At 39.7% G+C, this 18626-nt stretch overlaps 1 protein-coding gene across 3 annotated transcripts in view; it reads right to left on the bottom strand.

Annotated features, from left to right (window-relative positions):
* Nucleotides 1-11922: 11922 nt before the first annotated feature.
* SLC35F5 (solute carrier family 35 member F5) overlaps nucleotides 11923-18626 on the bottom strand; it is a 29823-nt gene continuing 23119 nt past the window's right edge. For all 3 annotated transcript variants that reach the window (XM_040069293.2, XM_040069292.2, XM_040069294.1), the window contains 3 exons: nucleotides 17810-17964; nucleotides 17299-17387; nucleotides 11923-16394 (listed from right to left, as the gene is read on the bottom strand). In XM_040069293.2, coding sequence (XP_039925227.1) covers nucleotides 17306-17387; nucleotides 17810-17964 — 237 coding nt within the window. In that variant the 3' untranslated portion in view covers nucleotides 11923-16394; nucleotides 17299-17305. The remainder of the gene's footprint in view (nucleotides 16395-17298; nucleotides 17388-17809; nucleotides 17965-18626) is intronic.

The raw sequence follows: 18626 nt of genomic DNA on the forward strand, positions 1-18626 counted from the left end.
AACAACAAAGCACTGTGTCCTTGAGAACCCGTGGGAAGTGACAACTGGAGGACAAGGTTATGGAAAAACACAGGGTAAGACATTCCTTTGTGGGGAAAGAATAAAGTAACAGAGCTGATCCGATGGTTTTCCCAGCCTCATCACCCCACACTGTGCTGTGAACCTGATGCCTTAAGTTTTAGCATTCATGTTTTCCAGATTCTGTGCTGCCTAGGGGTGCAGTTCCGAGCCTCACATTAAATATCAGTCAGTTCTCTTCACAGGGTAGGGGGACAAAACAAATCCTTTTCCTGCTGAAGACCAAGGACAACTTTCAGGCCCAGACTGAATGGTGGAACAAGAAGCATGGGACCTCACAACCTGAAGCTGTAACTGGACAATGAAACCCCAATATGCAAATGGATCAAAACTTATAAAAGCGACCTCACGACCGGTCAGCCATTTTGTGAGAATCTAAGTCCACCTTGGGTGTAACCCTGCTCAGGCTCTTGTCCTGCCCAAGGTGTACCCTAAAGGCCTTTCAATGGATATCTCCTTTATTCTCTGTCCAGTCTCTGTTTCAGGTCAGCCTTCCCTTACCCACCCACACCTGAGGGCCTGGGACAGGAGATCCTGGCGCTCACCCGGCCCTGCCGGCAGCAGAGATCTGAAGCACAGCCGCCAGGGCTCCAAAATCCTCCAGAGACAGAGTCCAGAGCCCAGGCCAGAACTCCTGCTGCCTGCTGTTGGTGTCTGGGCGCTGTCTGTGCAGTTCCCTCCGTGCCAGACTCGCACGGCTCTGCCAGGCCCCACACAGGGCACAGCGGGGCCCACAGTGACACCTGGGGCACTGCAGAAAGGGCCAAGCGCTCCAGGGCCTGAGGGGACGGGTGAGGGACACAGCCTGGAGAGTGCCCGGGGGGCAGCAGGGGGAGGAGGCGCCCACAGAGGGGGACATCGTCCAAAATCGGCCAGGAGATGAACACAGCCCGAAAACTGTGTGAATTCAGCAAGAACTCCTCTGAACTAAGTGCCTGAGGGGATTAGAAGTGGTGGCAGGTTTTAGCAGCTGAGGGCTGTATGGGATAACTACACAAATACACCCACTGGAGTCTTTGCCATAAAATTTTTCTTAGTTTCTATTATGCCATGAAGGATTGCAAATTCTATGCGTTTAAGTCTTTTGACATCAGTAAATATTACATGTGATTTCTTTGGTATTGCACCTTACACACCTGAACCTATTTCCTACAGCGAGTTTGAATGACACACCTCAGTGTGATGATCCATTATTGCAACATGTGCATCCTCTCCCTTTCTCCCTGGCCATGTCTGGAAGACTAAGGAGCAATACTGAGCTGAACACCAGGTATTGTGTCAGCTATCAGGTTCAGCTTCCTGCTGAATTAATTTTGTAATTGTCTGGATGTTTTAATTATTTGGATATTTTAATAATTGTCCATATTACTATTTAGATAAATCAACTCATACAGTGTATATGTGATAACATGATCTCTGGTTGATAACCAAAAACCTGAAGAGTGAATTGGTTTCCTAATTCTTGAAGCATGCTTCACAAGAAGGTGTCTTCACCTTTCTTTCACTTGGAATGAGTGATACTTGTACTGGGTAAATAAAGCTTGACTCTGCATGCCAGAGCAGCCTGCTAGTCTGGAAAATTCTCTACAGCTGTTTGAGCAAGATGGACATTTACAGGCCATGGACCACAGCCAGGCAGTTCAATTAGCTGTATAATCTTCCTCTCAAGCAACTGCAGGCAAAGAAATTTTGCCAGACCTGGATTTGAAACAATAGAACAGATGACCAGTAAAGGAGGCCATGAAGAAAACTATCACACTAATGAAGAGTAAATAATTATTGCAGTGTACATAACTGATTCTTAAAAGGATGCTCTGCAGACAGAAAATAGCAGCAAGGATATACTTACTTTGCAGAAGGATTAAGACTGGGGACAAGACTAGAGACTAGAACTCTCTTCAGGAAAATCAACATTATTAAGGGTAAAGGACAGTCTGCCTTTCCATTCTCTTGGCATGATTAGTTAAATCCCATCCAGAAATTTATAACCAGCATGTAGCCATGAAATCACTTACCCCAAGATCTGCATTTTGGTTACCATTAGTAATAATGTTAATATCCTTCCAAAACCAAACAATTCTGGGAAAAAATATTAAAAAATTCCATTCCAAGTACAGTGCAGAGAAGAGCTGAAGCAGTAACTAAGAGAGAAATGGAAAGACAAAATTTAAAACTCTGCATTGCTCTTAGGGTAATGGACAACACAGAAGTCACATTAAATATAAAGAATTCCTTCATGGGATCCACACTGGCTCATGCAATCAGCAAGGAGCAAGACATTTCTGTTGCTCCTACTATCACTTTTAGTGTAACAAGCCTCAGGATATCTCTTTCTTCTAGTCACACAAATTTCTATCTGCTACCAAAAAATCTACAGTAAAGTTACAAAATCAAATTAACAGAGACTAACGCCCCTGAGGACCGCATTTAGAGACAGTTATTTACCCATTGTAGGGATTAACTGCAGATTATCCATTAAAATCAGATTTTTTCATTGATGTAAATTAGCACAGCTCCATTCAAATAAATGGGGCCATGCCTTTGACTCCCAGTTGATGATCCAGCCTGTGACACTCTCAGAAGCGGGATTTTGTTCACCTGAACAGAGACTCAGTGGGATGCCTCTGAGCAAAAAGTTTTATGTCCTTGTTCACAGCAAGCCCAGTTTCGCACCACACCTGCTGAGATGTTTCAGCTGTCCTGAATTCTCCAAAAGGCCCCTTTGCCTGCAAAGTAAGGTAAAAAACCCTCCCAGTACAGCAGCAAATTAAGAATTGGGAAAGGGACATCCTTTATTTAAAGCCCATAAAGCAGAGAAATCTCAGCTCAATGGGACAGTGAGCATGTGGGCGAGGGGTAATTTTTCAGATGTTTCTTCAGAGAGTTACAATTTACACAGAAGTACTTATACTTTCTGTAAAAGACACACATTTCCCACTCCCAACTTTTTGGAAGCCAGACTATCTCCAAGGAGCAACTTGGTGCATATAAAGATGGAGAAAAGAAAAACACGGTAGGTTTGTGGGAGTAACATGTGATTAAAAACCAAACAAAAAGCACACCAGGGTACCACTAACCAGCAGAGTCCGTTCACCAGTAGAAGGATTTCTCCTACCTAACATGAGTTTGGTGATTTGCAGAACGCAGGAAAAGCATTTTTAGAGGTCCATGAATAGGTTTAGAGGCAACAAGGTGGCTCAGAGGAAGCAAATGTTCAGACTCAATAGATTGTGGGTGGAGAGCGATGAAATTATCACTAGCAGGATGTTTTCAAAATGTTTTTCACGATGTGCGGATTTTTCTAAGACAGAAAAATAAATATGCAAACATCCCTTGGGTGTTTAAATGCTGCAAGGTATGTCTGGTCTAAAGGGACAGAACATAAAGATTATTTCACTGCTGAAAGAAGGAACAGCTTAGAGAAGAGTAAATGTGGAAAAGGTTTGATCTTCCAGAGTTTTGGGAATTACTGAAAACAACCTTAAAGGGCAGAATTGGAGTTGGAGGACTTGCACAGCCTTCACCCTGTGTGTGCCATCCTATTTGCCCCTCTTCCTACTCCTCTCTCCCTCTTAGCTTACTCCCTTCCCTGGTCTCCTACAGATGTGAATTTTGGGAAGCCTGGGCCAGTTCCTCAAACACTTAATCTCAGCCACAGTTTCTAACATTTCTGCATCTCCGTTACGATGGCTCTGCACCCTTTGATACAGGCACAGCTTCTGCAGCAGCAGCAGTGGAGGTAAAGTGACATTTGTTACATTAAAGAAAAAAGACTTTTAGGTGTCTGGAGCAGTCCCCACTCTCTTTTCAAACAGCTAAAAGACTTCCTTAAAAAATGTAAAAATAGTAGTTAATCTTCATTGGGGTCTCTCTGGTGGCATCCCTGCTAAAGGTCCTGGCCCAGCACGGATCTCTCAGTACTGGCATCTCTGGTGGGGACTGATTAAGGACTTTGGGAAGCGAACTGACGGCTCAAGTGGCACAGGTCAGGCAGGGCAGGAGGAATTAGGGAGATTTAAGGGAATAGGAGAGACAAGGTGGCAATAATTGCTGCAGGGCCTGGGCTGAAAGCTGCAGCTATTGCTGCCTTAAGAACTGAGGCATTCTTATGGACATGGGAACTACAACTCTCTGCTGAGGCCCTGAAGCAAACGTGCCAGCAATTTATCTTGTTTTCACCTCCTTAAAAGAAATTGTAATCATTACCTTGATATTAGGAAGTGGAAAACTCTAACCACATAAAAGATTGGGTCCTTGGTACAGGTCAAATTCAAAAGGACACCATGGAATTGACTGTAGGACTCCAGAATTTCTCTAAGAGTTCATTCTGCTTTGAGTTTAAACCCAGGAACCTTTACCTTGAAACTATTATTCTCTGCTGAAAAACCAAACGAAGCAAGAAGCATAGTGTTTTCTAAACATATAACAAAATATTGTTATGTGGAACAAGCAGCTTTTTAAAAGAGTTCTCTTGAAAATCCACTTCAAGACCAACATACACTTCAGATTTAAATAGTCTGCTATGTGAGGAGAAAGTCACAAAGCCAGGATTCTCAACTCCTCTGTACTTGTGCCTCTTTGCTGTACTGCTAGGGTGACTCTGCTGCCAATTTTTCAAACAATTTAGAATTGAACTGTCTTTTTTAAAACCTGTGAGGGGAGAGGGATGGGGGGGGGGAAGGGGAAAAAATGAAGAATTTATAAAGGGAGATATAAATGTGTCAGTTTTAGAAATCATCTGCAAAGGGAAAAGGTAGGTTGGCAAGTATAATGGCAGACCAGAGCCAGAAAGCAGAGATACATCATTAAAAGCATTAACTAGGTGTTTTGAGGAATTACTCTGGCAAGGTGCCAAAATGACATTACTATTATTTCATTACAAACTTGATGTGTCACCAAACCTTTATATCGTTTAGACTCCTAAAAGCAAATTAGTGGGGTTTTTTTAAATAATTAAACACTTCTACCATTTCAGTTTTTGGGTGTTTTGAAACTTTTAATCCATGACAATCTGAAGCTGATTCATCCACGATTCACACAATGGTTGAGACTCTCACAAAATTGTTCCATCTTGAAGCTTTTTCAAGAACTCACCATCGTACCCTACCTTGAGTACAAAAGGAGCAGACAAGGACAGGAATAATTTCAGCTCAGGCTGACTCCTTTTGCAAGAGCTCAGGTAGACCTCATTTAGTGGAAATCCATTATGCATCTAATTCCAAGTGGCTGCTTGTTCCCTTCCCTGGCTCTCCATCAGCTCCTGACAGATCATCACTTTGTTCTTTTCTTCTCTAGGTTAGGCTGGTCCTGATTGCCCCTTCACATCTCAGAGAGGACGATGGCTTAGTCCATAACCATTTCCTGAAACCACTGAAAAATATTTCAGTGAGACTCTGTTTTACCCTAGGAACACATTTTCCAGGAGCTTCTCTTCCTACACTTGAAACTCACTATGGCCGGCACATTCCTGTAGGAAGAGTCATGAATCCAACTCCATTTTTAAGCACTGGGAAAAAACATCACATGCAAAAGAGTGACAGATGGAGCTGTATCAGCTTTTACCTAACAGTGAAAGGGGAGGTAGATGTCAGTCTCAGCACTTTTGTCAAAATGTGTTTTTAACAAAAGATGTGTTAAATTACTAACACATATCCATAATATTTTTAAATATTTATACTATGAACTAATGACATCCTCTCAAATAGTGAAAAGTGTCTTCTGTACATTCCTTTGTGAGGAGGGAAGCAGATAAAAAAGGAAGGAGGACTTGGGGAGAGGTGTGCATGAGACCCAACTCCATCCATCATGGTCCTTGCATCAGATTTCCTCTTTATCTCCCTTTGCTCTAAGACCACCACATGTCCCATGGTCAGAAACCTCTCATGGAGCGTCACTTTCCTGTTTGCCTGCAACACCACAGCCACCAAAGCCATCTGCTTATAACTAAACTCTTTTTTTTTCCTTCCAGAGGGATTTAAAAAAAAAAAAAAAAAAAAAAAAAAAAAAAAAAAAAAAGAAGAAAAGTAGATCTACTGGCAGATGAGCTTCTTTCCAAATGGGTACACTATTACAGATAGACAGAATGGTCCTTTATGTTTATGAAGCTTCTCTAGCGTTGTGTAAATGCACACTTGCAGTGTAATCACGAGTTTTCTATCACCATTAGCAGCAGGACCCCAGCAGTTAAATCAAAGAAGCCAAGAAAATGCCCCAACACTGGAAGATTCCAACAAAGAAAAGCCCATTTAGATAATTAAGGAATCTTTATGATATGAAGATTTTCATCTCCCAGCAAATTATAACACATTAGGTAACACTGCCAAAAAAAAAAGTCCTGAAAGCTTGCAAAGCCACAAACTAGAACTGGCTTTTCTTTCACACGATCTTGAAGTAGTGGCTGTGGGCAAGAGGAGTGGGAAGTGAGCGGAAAAGAGGAAGAGGAGTTCACATTGAGGTAGTAAACTATTGTTTCTTTGGAAACCTTAAGTTTTGTCCAAGTTTGTTAAATAAATATGAATTGAATATACTTGGGTTGCAGATATAAATAAAACCCAAGAATGTCTCCCACATACATACTGTTGATAGAAAATGAAGTTTGAAAATGGGGTTTAAATCATCCTACTCAGAAGCTTTAAACTTCACCTTGTAGCAAGTGACACTGAGCTTCTGGCAAGTGGCAGTTTCATATATGAAATGTGTCTCCTAAAACTGAAGAGCATACAGAGTAGAATAGGATAATGTGTCAACAAATTACATCCTAAAGACTGAAAGCAATCCAGAGAGCCTGCACTGACTGATCCCTTTGTATAGAGAAAAGTACCAGGTGTCAGGGTCTCACAGAGGAGAATTTAGATCTTAATAGCCTAACAGAATAATAATACATCGATTCACACTGTAGATAAGGAAAAACAAACGAACAAATACCCACAAAACAACAACAAAAAACCCAAACCACAAAACAAGTTCTCACCTCAGTTGTTTCCCCAGGAGCTCCTCCTGGGCCCCCACAAATCTTTGTCAAAGCCTCCACTGCAAAACCTACTCCCTGCCCCAGCCATTTATGCATCCAGCTGTACCCTCAGCACAACTCAAGCACTGAGAGCCTAAGACAGTGATGCATTTTAGGGTTTTATGTTTTAATGGCAGAACCTGCCAAAAATTACTCCACATTTTACTTTATCTCTAGGACTTAAAAGGGACGAATCACACAATGACTGGGATTCTAGCCATCAGTCAGGACACTAGAAAAAGTACAGGATTGTTATTGCCAACTTGCCTTTGAAAGTATATAGAAACTTTTAAAGTCAAGTTGCTTCAAATTCTTAATTTGAGCACCAAAATTCCTGTCGCTTGTCAAGGAATATGAGATGAACTCCTTAATTAGTGGCAAAGCAAGTATCCCCTTGTTTTAATGTAAAAAGCTGCTTCTTCCTATAGCTGTGCAGCAATATTTAGGATCTCAGTAAAAAAAAAAAAAAAAAAAAAAAAAAAAAAAAAAAAAAAAAAAATTCAGCTGTAGTCAATCCAGAAAACTCAGAAAAGCCTCTGGTGGAAATTATTTTTTCCTCAAAATATTTTAATGAAGTATTTCGATAAACGCCTATCATCCCCGAGGTTTTAATTATTAAAGACGCTGAAAGTTCAGCTGCAAGAAGAAAGGTCAGTGTCTAGGCCGGGTTAACTGCGAGAATCAGGGATGATAAACAGGTAAATTAATTGTCTTTTCGCCGCTTATACAATATTTGCCGAGCATTGGCGGATGGGCACGGCCGGAGCTCCCCCTGCTGCTCGCAGCCCCGTGCGCACTTCGCCGTTCGGGCGCTCGCAAATAAAAATCCCCGCGGCTGCCAAAACCCCCCAGGAACCGGCGCTGGACTGCTCCAATGACCCGAGCGCCGAGGTTCAAGCCAGCCCCACACAGCCCCAGCTCCCGGCCCCAGCAGCGGGCTCGGGGGAGACGGGAAGGGAAAAAGCAGGAGGTCTCGCGGGTTGAGGTAAAGGCAGTTTAACAAGGAAAGCGAAGTGCATGTGAGCAGAGCAGAAGGGATGAATTCCCCGCTTCCCCACGGCCGGGCAGGCGTTCAGCCATCCCAGGACAGCAGGGCCCTGGCGGTGTAACGGTGACTCGGGAGGACAAACCCCAAATGTGCCCTCCTCTTCCTTCTGCCCCCACTTTGGGAACTGAGCAGGTAGTCCCAGGGTCCGGGATGTCCCTCGGTCACGGATCCCCCATGCCGCCTGTGTCCCCCCAACTCCTGCCCAGGGCGAGCAGGAAAAGCAGCACGGCCCGGGCTCTGTGCAAGCTCTGCTCAGCAGCCACAGGGGCACCTCTGCGTTATCACCCCGTGCTCAGCACAAACCCAAAACAGCCCCGGAACAGCCCCAGGGACAAAAATCAACCCTGCCCCAGCCAACACCTGCACCCAGACCAAGCTGACACCTTCCACATCCTGCCTGACTTCGGGTAGCATGAGACATCCCAAAACTCACCTTTAAGCCCAGCTCTAGTGACCATTTTTTTCTTAACTGATGATATAAAACACATTATAAAGCAGTAACCCCAACCAAATACCAGTTCCTGTTAAGAAAATAAGATTTATAATCTTTATTGTTTACTTACATATAATAAATATAATACAGAACAAAAACATCACACCCATTGATTGTATTACACAGGCTGTTAATCAAGAATACATTACATTTTCTTTTCATTAGCCCTTTTATAGGGTTTTGGTACTGGATATTAAGAATTTCAATTTATAAACTTTTTAACATAAAAACAATATTCCAATCTCCACCTTCATGCATATTTCAGATATTCATATATATACTGGTTTTGTTAAAAAATATATAAGCACTGTTCAGTATTTGCAATATAGGACTTCAATTTCCATTCATTAGATCTCTATTAATATAGAGAATTTCAAAATAATTAATAGCTTAAATCTGATTTTAATTAAAAATACTTACTCTATATTTTTTTATTTAACTGACCTCCCATCAGAAAATGAAGTGACAGGACAAAGACACCCCAGGCAAAAGCCAGTGTTCACTTTTAGAGAACAAAGGCTAAAAACTCTGGTTCTTGCTTCACCTGTATTATCCTGGAATAATGGAGACACAATTTGGTATAAAGAGGGCAGGAGGAAACCAGAGTTTCTGAAGAGATGTGCATCTTCATTTCAGATTTACCACTGCCATCCTGCTGTTTTCTTGGCTTAAAAATCACTACATCAAACCCTGATATACGTTTTTCTCTGCATGAATATCCTTGCCATTAAATGGAAATTAGATTAAAATGCTACATTTCTTTTTTATCAAAAATAGATCAAGGTTTAACACACTCTGAAATCAGGTTTTCAAGTGCAAATGCAATACACATTAGCAATTCACGTTTTGCATTTGCTGAGGAAAATGGTTAAAAGATGATGCATAAAGATGTTTCATATAGGATACTTGGATATCTGGAACTTGCTGTGCTCCCAGAACATCTGAATTATCAGCAAACTGTACAGACTTTCAGGGGAAAAAAAAAAAGTTTCTTCAGGTGAAAGCTCTTCAGTTAAAGCAGCTTCCACTTGAGAAGTCTAACTGAGAATTCCCTGAAAACACAACGCCAGAACAACCATCAAAACTACAACTGGTTTTGTGCATCTTTTAATGCACTCAAGTTTCAGGAGTTTCATAACTCAAGGTTTCATAAACAATTTTGTTTTACTAATACCTACTCCAAAGGGACCTTACACAAATTTTACATCATTACAAGCACCCCTTCAGCTCCACAACGCTGAAGTTGTACCTCATACTTAGTACATTTCTGTAATTCCATTCAGATAACATCAACTCCAGCACCTGCTACTGCTTTCCACGTAGCCCTGTGTAAACAGCCTCTCACGAGTGCCAATTAACAGAGCATTCCTTTGTAACTGCATTGGATGGACTTCAAAAAAACCAAACCATTAACAATAAATAACTCCCAAGTGTCCTAGTATAACATTTTTCCAAGATTTTTTTTTTTTTACCAATCACAGGGCTTAATTTAAGCCTTCAGCTTCAATATGAAATGATTATTTAAAATATCTACTTTCTATGTTATATCAAGATCAACCAGAGATCAATCCAATAAACTACTGCCCAAGAACTTCCTATGTGGAATTAGGCTATGCAAGAAATTACCCCAATGATTTTACAGCATATAATTCTTACTTTCCTAGTAATATTCCTGATTTTCAACTAACATTTCTGTTATAATTTTTTTCTTCTGCAATAGGAAAGTGACATTGGCTGGAAAGCCCCTGCTGCACCCCTAGCTAGAGGAAAACGTAGCTTCTAAAACATTTTAGAAATTCTGGCAGTGGAATTAACTTGATTGGTATGCAAGAAGTCAGACTGTCACCTGTGACACAGACAAGGAAGACTTGTGGACTGGCAACATCAGTAATACATTGACTGGTATCATTGATAAAAATACAACTATTTGCATATTATAAAATTAGTTCTCTGCTAAATGGCTAATTCCCCTCAGCTTGATAAGTGTGGGGTTTTGATTAGTTTTCTTAAAAAAAGTGGGAAAAAATCAGGAACATATGTGAAGAACTATAGAATAAACAGCCCTGAATTTTTATTTCTGAGGCCATTTCCGTATCCAATCATATTTCGTCTGTGGAACATAAAGAAAATTGTGCACCTTCCCTGAAAAAAACCTTCAGAAGGTCATTAATAAAAGAAAGGGAACACTGGATGCAACTTTATAAATTGCGATGCAGTTAAAGGACTCTGAACTTGTAGAACTAAACAGCTATTTTCTACAAAAATCCTCAGAGAAAAGCCCTTTATGCTTTTTAAAAGTAGCAAGTGAAAGCCAGATGGAATTCTGGATGCATTCCACATCATGACATGCATATCCAGAAAAGGTCTGGTTACCTACTAACACCAGATGTAATGACAAGGGTGAGAACACAGATCTCCAAGTAGTCACATTACATGTCAGATTTATGTTTTATGTCAGATTTCTAACACCACAGAGGACTAGGGCAGTCAAAATACAATTAAACTGGCTTTACCTAGAGAGGAAATTCACTTTGCAATGAATGCAACAGGGCATGGAAATGGAAATGTCAGAGCAGAAATCATCAAGAGGAAGCTGATGCTCAAGGCTGATGACCACGAGCACATGGTCTCATCACTATGGACAAAAGAAGTATACAGCGAAGTGCAGGGGTTAATATTTCTCATGCTGCTGATTTTAAACAAAAGTCATGTAGCAAGACAAATTCACCTTCTAAATAATTAAGCTGCATACTGGCTATGTGGAAATATCTTTTGTGATCAGTAACAGCAGCGTTTTTACCAACTTACCAGCACTAAAATCCCTCCATTTAGACGAGGTCTTAAAGCAAACCACTCCAAATACATGCTGCAGACAGAAATACTGCAAAGGCACAAAGGTCAACCTGACTGCAGAGTTCTTTTCAATAAAATTTTACTTTATTAATGCTGTCAATGACCCTCATGGGCTTTGGATAAAGTCCCATTCTAGCCAAAGTAACTTTACTGGAAAAACAAACAAAAAAATCTCCCCAAGTGACTAGACTTCGTAAAAATTTAATGATATAAATTAATATATTTATGTTAGACATTTACACTGATCTATCCCAGGATCAGATTATGTATTATTACAGCACTGCCTGACCCTGAAAGTTAATGTCACTGTCATGCCAGAAGTGCAGCCTCAAAATCAGCAGAGTAACTATTCATTTCTATGGCAAAGAGGACAATAAAATAGAAAATCACACACATTTCAACATCACCTTAGAACAGACATTTCTCCAAAAAGTAACAAAGTGTTGGGCAGAGTAAATTTTATTGACATCTTTAAATGCTCTTAACATTCTCATCATGATTTACCTGACAAGCCTAAGGAAATTCGACATGGAAGTTACATGATGTGAAATGTTTGAGTGAAACCTGGAAATGTTTGTAGCGATTTTAAAAGCAGGAATTAGTTATCGGCTCTCACAATGTATGGTATCATCCATATTTCCCTGAGAAATCATGCCCTGCAATGATCGTGTAAAACAAAATACAACATTGATGAACTCGTGGATTAGATAGGGAAAGAATGCATAACAACAGTTTATGAATCACATAAATGTTACTGGAGTTATAACTATTAAATCGCAGGCACTACACGTGACAGCCACAACAGAAATGGTAACGAACTCAAAACTTATCCCAAGTAAAGGAAACTGATTCAAAGTACCATCCCACAGTTACCTACATGACCCAACATTGTGATAGTCACATCAGTTTGTTGCTTGATTTTTGAGCATGCCAGTTCTTCACTTCATTTACACTCTGCCTTTCCGAGGCCTATTTCCATACGAAATTCAAAGTGTGTCCATACACTCGGCCTGTCTCCAAAATTTAACTGGTTTTCCCTGACCTCTGATAGCTCAGTTCAGCTCAGTAACATCATTTCCCTAAGAGAGGAAGATCTTTCAGTAGGAAATAAGAAAGACAACATTCAACACTAAGAGAAATGGAACCAAGAATTACAAAGAAATCGCTTTGCCACCTTATTTAAAGCCATCACAGCTGTGAGCAGCGGTACCTAGGCATGAGTACTGTGACAGGAATGGCAATCACAGCAGCACACACCAAGAAAAGCAACTTGCAGGCTCTCCAGTTTCTGCTAGTACACTCCAAGGAGGTCTGCTGTGAATAGAACAAGAATCACCTGCAGCTCCCCTGGCTGAACAACAGCCCAGCTTAGAATCCCCTTTCCACAAAAATCCCCACAGGGACACCCAGGCTGTGCCTCAGCCCCCAGCTGCTGAGTCTGTGTGCAGCCCCTGCAGCCCCTCTCCATGGCCAGCCACACCAGCCCTGTCCCACAGCCCCTACAGGCATTCCCAGAGGGCAGAAGCTGAGGAGCAGGATGCAGTGAAGATTGGAAAGCCAAAGAGCAAGCCCTCAGTGCCTTCAGGAGCCCTCATGTGCCCCAGACTGCTACAGATGTGGTATTTCCATCCCTTGCTGAACCAGCATTACATCTGCACGTGCTCCCTTGTAGTGAACGCATTTTCAGCACGACTGAAACCAAACACCAAGTGGCCAGAGAAACTGCAATCCTTTTCTGCCTTTGTTCTGAACTGCAGCAGACTGCTTATCAAACTAGGCAAGACTCACTAAAACCCTAAAAGCAAAGGCATGCTCTGTAGCTTTTGGCAAATTATCATAATTTCCTTCATATATAAAAGCCAAACAGCCCTAAAACCTCAATTGCACGCACAGAAGAAATTGCTGGTTGCCTCGAAGGATTACAGGAATTAGTTCAACTGTTTGACAGAGCAACACGCAGTATTCATTTCCCATTTTGCAGGCCTGGGAAATCACTGTTCCTTCACCATCCAGTGACAGTCAAAGAAATGCTCGACAAAACACATTATTTTTCTAAAGCGTAAGTGGTTCCTACAAGAAGTAAGTCAGAATGAAGACATTCCCAAATTGAAACAGTAAGAGCAATGACAATACACGCTACCACACAGAGGTAAAGCATTCATGGGAGCTCTTTCACATTCCAGTTGTGTCTTGGGGGGAAGAAAAACCCAGCACTTCTCCATCCATTGCATCAGAGGTACCTGAGAATCAAAGCTAAATCTCTTGTGCATTTACCAAACATCCATTAGAGAGTGATGCAATTTACATTTCAAATCAGACGTTATATTTATAAAATATCATTGTACTAAAAATCACAAGGTTTTGTAGAAAAAACTCCATCACATTCTATTAAATGCAGGAACAATGTTGTATGTCATAGCTTCTGGAATTAAAAGTGTTAACACATTTCTTGTAACTACAGGGGCACCACTGTTTAAAAATCCTTTCAGCAAGAACAGTTTGTTTTGTTCCTGCTATTTAAAGAACTGTATTTTAATGCAAAAACATAGCTTAAGTTACCTAGTGCCACGAGATAAGAAATATTTCATATATTATTAAAAAAAAAAGTTAGCACATTTTTGTTAAAAACAAAAACACTCGGAAAGCCCTGACTTTGGGTTTACTGAATGTTCTTCACCATTTCTGGGGTCAGAGACAGAAAAATATTCTCTTAGTACTTCTTAACCTCTCAAACTAATGAATAGTACAAATCAACAGTCATATACATGGGAGGCTATGATGATCTTTGACTTTAAGCCATGAACATAAGGGCAAATACAAATAGCAACTGCGTATTTGACATTACAGATGTAATCCTGTTCACACAACCAATAACAAAAAACCAGTAAAAGAAAATTTTGCTACAAATACTGTCATTGCCCATCTGAAAGCAAACTCGGTTTTCCCAGGTTTAAAGCACTGATGCCCCAAATCCCAGCTGATTCAAATTTGGAGTTAATGGCTGGTATCAAATATTCTGAAGGATCTTATTGAAACATTTCATTAACTGAAAAGAGACTTTTTTCTTTCTTGTGAGCAGGCATTAACAATACTTCTTGAAAAAAAGTTAAAGCAAACATCCTCTAAATTTGTCATAATTTTGAAGGACAAAACCAAAACCTAAGGAAACGCCACAGATCAAAAAATGACTGAAAATTCTACCAAAATGAAACTAGTGCAACATACTGCATTTTCAACCCCTCTACTTGTGGGGTTTGGAAATTTAACTGTGAAATTTAATTGACCTTCTTGTCTCTTTTGGGTTTGTGATTTTGTTGTGGTTGGTTTGGGGTTTTTTTAATTCTTATTTTAGTGTCCAAGAAGGACTTACTATCTCATCTAAAAGAGATGCCTCAGATCACCAAGTTTGCAGCGCAATCCAGTACTAAAAACAGGAAGGAGAAACTTGATAAAGATTAAATATTTGAACAGAATAGCCCCAGGTTCATTTTGTCTTCCTTCTCTACACACAGTTCTTATATTAAATTCCAGTTGCTGGCTCGAATTCTTCTATAAATGTAAATCTTAAGCATGCTGCTTTCCTGCATTCCCTCTCAAATAATAGTTTTATTACCAAAATGACAAAATTGCTTTTGGAAGGATCATTACTGAGTGCCAAAACACAAATAGGCATTTCTGCTTTGTCATCCTTCTGTATTTGTGTGGAGGGACAGTAGAAATACTCTATATTATTAATAACCTTGTTATGTGGAAGAAAATACTCCTGGCTAAAAAATCCATCTTACATTCATTATAAAAAAATAAAATCCATTAAAAGCCAAAATTAACTTTGATCTAAGTGTCTTATAGGCCAGGAGCTGGAACATGGCATGGAACTAATTTCAAATATTCCTGAATATAATTATAATAGATTCTCTGGATTAAAAAGGATAAAACACTGCAGTGGAAGGAAGATAATTATCAGTTTTAGAATGAATTTATTAATACAGCTGGGGGGAAAGAAAAATCAATGCAAACACCTCTCCTTTTCATATTGCTTAGCAGGTCAGTGCAGTGCCAATCCACTGACTGAAAACTTTCACAATTAATTTGATCTCTTTCACAGTGTGGCAGCTACAACTGAAAATTTTCATGTCAGAGAGACAACTGGGATTGAGAATGAGTTACAGAACCAGTCTGTTTTAAAACATGTAAAAGAATGTATACCCAAACGTATTGTGATTAGAAATACTTTACCGTTCACTGAAATTTTAAGCATTCCTGATTGTTGAGCAATTTTTTTGATTTTTAAACATCAGCACCCATTGCCATTACAAGGCTACTCAAAATGGCCCAAGACATTATATATGTAGTGTTCCAGGACCGTACAAAGATCCTGCCTCAGTAATTATAAGAATGCACTTAATAAATTATTTTTTTCTATTTTCATCTATTAATATGCAAATAGTTTATACAACATAAAAAATTTAATTTGTACCTACTACAGGTAACATATCTATTTAGCTTTTCATCTGAAAGCCTGTAAGACTTGATGACCTGCAAACTTATTTACATAACTCACTTCAAAGTATCTTTTAAAAATAATATTGTCCAGCATTTAACAAAATTGTGACTTAAAAAAAGAAAGAAATCACTTAACAGCATTTGCTTTCTTGATTTTGTCAAGTAATGTCACCAGCTCAAGTGTTATAAGGCAGGTTGGTTGTTCAGATGGGCTAAAACTCCCTATGGTGACAGGCATGTAGTAAATCTGTTCATTTATAAAATCAGATGAAAGCAAGAAAAAGTTTAGAGTTTCAAAAGAACTGAAACTTCTTATTTTTACTACAAATTCAGAATAGGCACTGACACACAATTCCTTAGGGACTTTTCCAGAAGATTGTCTCTTCGCTGGGCATCATTCCATTTTTAAACTAAGAAGAAGAAGAAAAAAATTATCAGGGATACATAACTCAGGATTACAAAAGAGGAATTACCATAAGTATTTGTTTCCATCTTACTAACAAAAGAAATAACTCCATGTCTTAAGACATCACAATTACTGTTTTGGTTAGTGTATTTTTAATTTCATTATTAAGTTTAATTAACATTGGAAAATAAAAATATACTTCTCATGTAATTCTGCAAGCATTATTGAAAACCCCGAAGCACAGGGGTAGGAGAATGCTAAACTCTGTCTGCTTTAATGCTCCAAGCCAGTACTGACAAACCATGTAATTCCTTTCAGAGATTTGTGTAACCTCCTCTTAAAGGGGGATATTTTGCAAACTCTTTAGCTATTCTAGTCCACTTGCCCTGTGCTCATCATGGGAAATACTTAGCCTAATATTTAATGGAATTTACCAACTTAATTCTTGTCAACCACAAACACAAGGGCTCCTTTCCACTTTTTGGACTCGCAATGACAAAGTCTGGTGATGTTCTTTAAACGTTCCTAAATGGTTGGTGTTTTTCATGAGCAGCAGCAGCCCAAACTGAGACCTCAACAGCACTAAAGAGCGAATTATTTACTTCAGATGTTTTCCAAACACATCACCCACGCCACGAAGTTGTAAGGCTCTTCTAGTGCACTGACTCACATCCACTTTTGGATGAACTTTGTAATACTCTTTAGTAAAAAAAAATTACATTTCAAAACCATTGACCAAGAACTGTGAGAATAATGCTTGGCAACAAGTAGTAATAATAACTTTGAAGATACACTTTAAAACTCTTGACTGCATGCTCTTTAAAAATGTGTCCTTGCATAACACAAATTCCACCATGAAAACCCATCCTCACCTTCCTGTGCATTGTTTGAGTCTATTAAAGGTTTACCTTGTGTCTATGAACAGCAGCTGTCTCCATCCTGTGAAACGCTGTGCATAGGGATGAGGCTTTCACACTGCTCATTTTCTTCTGGCATTCTTAAAAGAAAACACATTTATTGACACTCCTACAGTAACGTTAAATTGGTTGTTATGAAGCCAACACAAGCACCGAGAGTTCAACTGTTTGAACTTTAGCCACTAGAGCACGCAAAGGCTCCTTAAGTACATGAAGTGTACTCAAGGTTGCACAATTTTCACTGCACGTGCTGGGTAAACTACCATAGGTGCATTAAGGGAAAAAACCATGACAAACACTAGGAAACTTCTTTTAAAAGGTAAACAGATGTCGCATCTTTCCCTTTTCTGAGCATTACATAGGTTAATAAATGGATTGGCAACTACTGCTATTAAGAAATTAGTATACCTGAACACAAAAGAAACAGAGTGTGAGTATTGTGGCTCATAAAAGGGTAATGGAAAGGTTAAAGAGACAGGGTTTAGTTTGTAGACTGCCCTACCTCTGAATTCGATGTTTTCTACAAATAAAGGCAAAAATTCTTCTGATTCCCACCATCACTGGATCCCAGTTGTTATAGTGACACAAGAGAGTCGCAATGAAAAATGAAAAAAATACAGGTACTGCTCCTGCAAAAAATAACCAGGAAAACTGCACCTGGAATTGAAACATAAACATCGTTCACTAGATAGCTTAAAAAAGAATTAACATGCTGTATATTTGGAATGATTGTTATTTTAAGTTTGAGATGCAGTTTATTTTAAACAGTGTGAGTTATTTAGTACAATTTCTGTAGTTATTGCTTCTTGCAAGAACTGCATACCCTGTTCCCACTGATCCATTCTTTACAATGGAACATTCTGTTGCACTGGGAGCTGAATGAAGACTGCTGTTTCCAAATAGGTTTTTTTTTTTAGGTTTTTAGTTGTGTCTCTGGTGCCAAGGAGAAAGTGTCCTGGATATTCCACAGGTAGGAAAGCAATGATTTTTAAAGTCCATTCCAACCCAAACCATTCCACGGCTCTGTGACTCCAAACCAAGGGCATGAGGACAGGAAGAGCCTGGGACCTGCCTCGGGATGACAGAGCCATGAGCATGGCCCCCCCATGTGGAGAAAAGATGCAAAATTGAAGATTTTGGAGAAAACAGATTCACCTTTGGTACACTGATGATCCTCCTCAAAGATCTCATCAACTGCAATGGTTAAGCCCTACATTTCCCAACTGACTTCTAATGAAATTCACAACTCCTAAGTTGCCAAAAGGAACTGGTCATTAGAAACCCGGTTGTGATTTCCTAAGATCCATATTTATGTTAGA

This window comes from Hirundo rustica, chromosome 7, assembly GCF_015227805.2.
Source record: "Hirundo rustica isolate bHirRus1 chromosome 7, bHirRus1.pri.v3, whole genome shotgun sequence".
NCBI classification, from domain to species: Eukaryota; Metazoa; Chordata; class Aves; order Passeriformes; family Hirundinidae; genus Hirundo; species Hirundo rustica.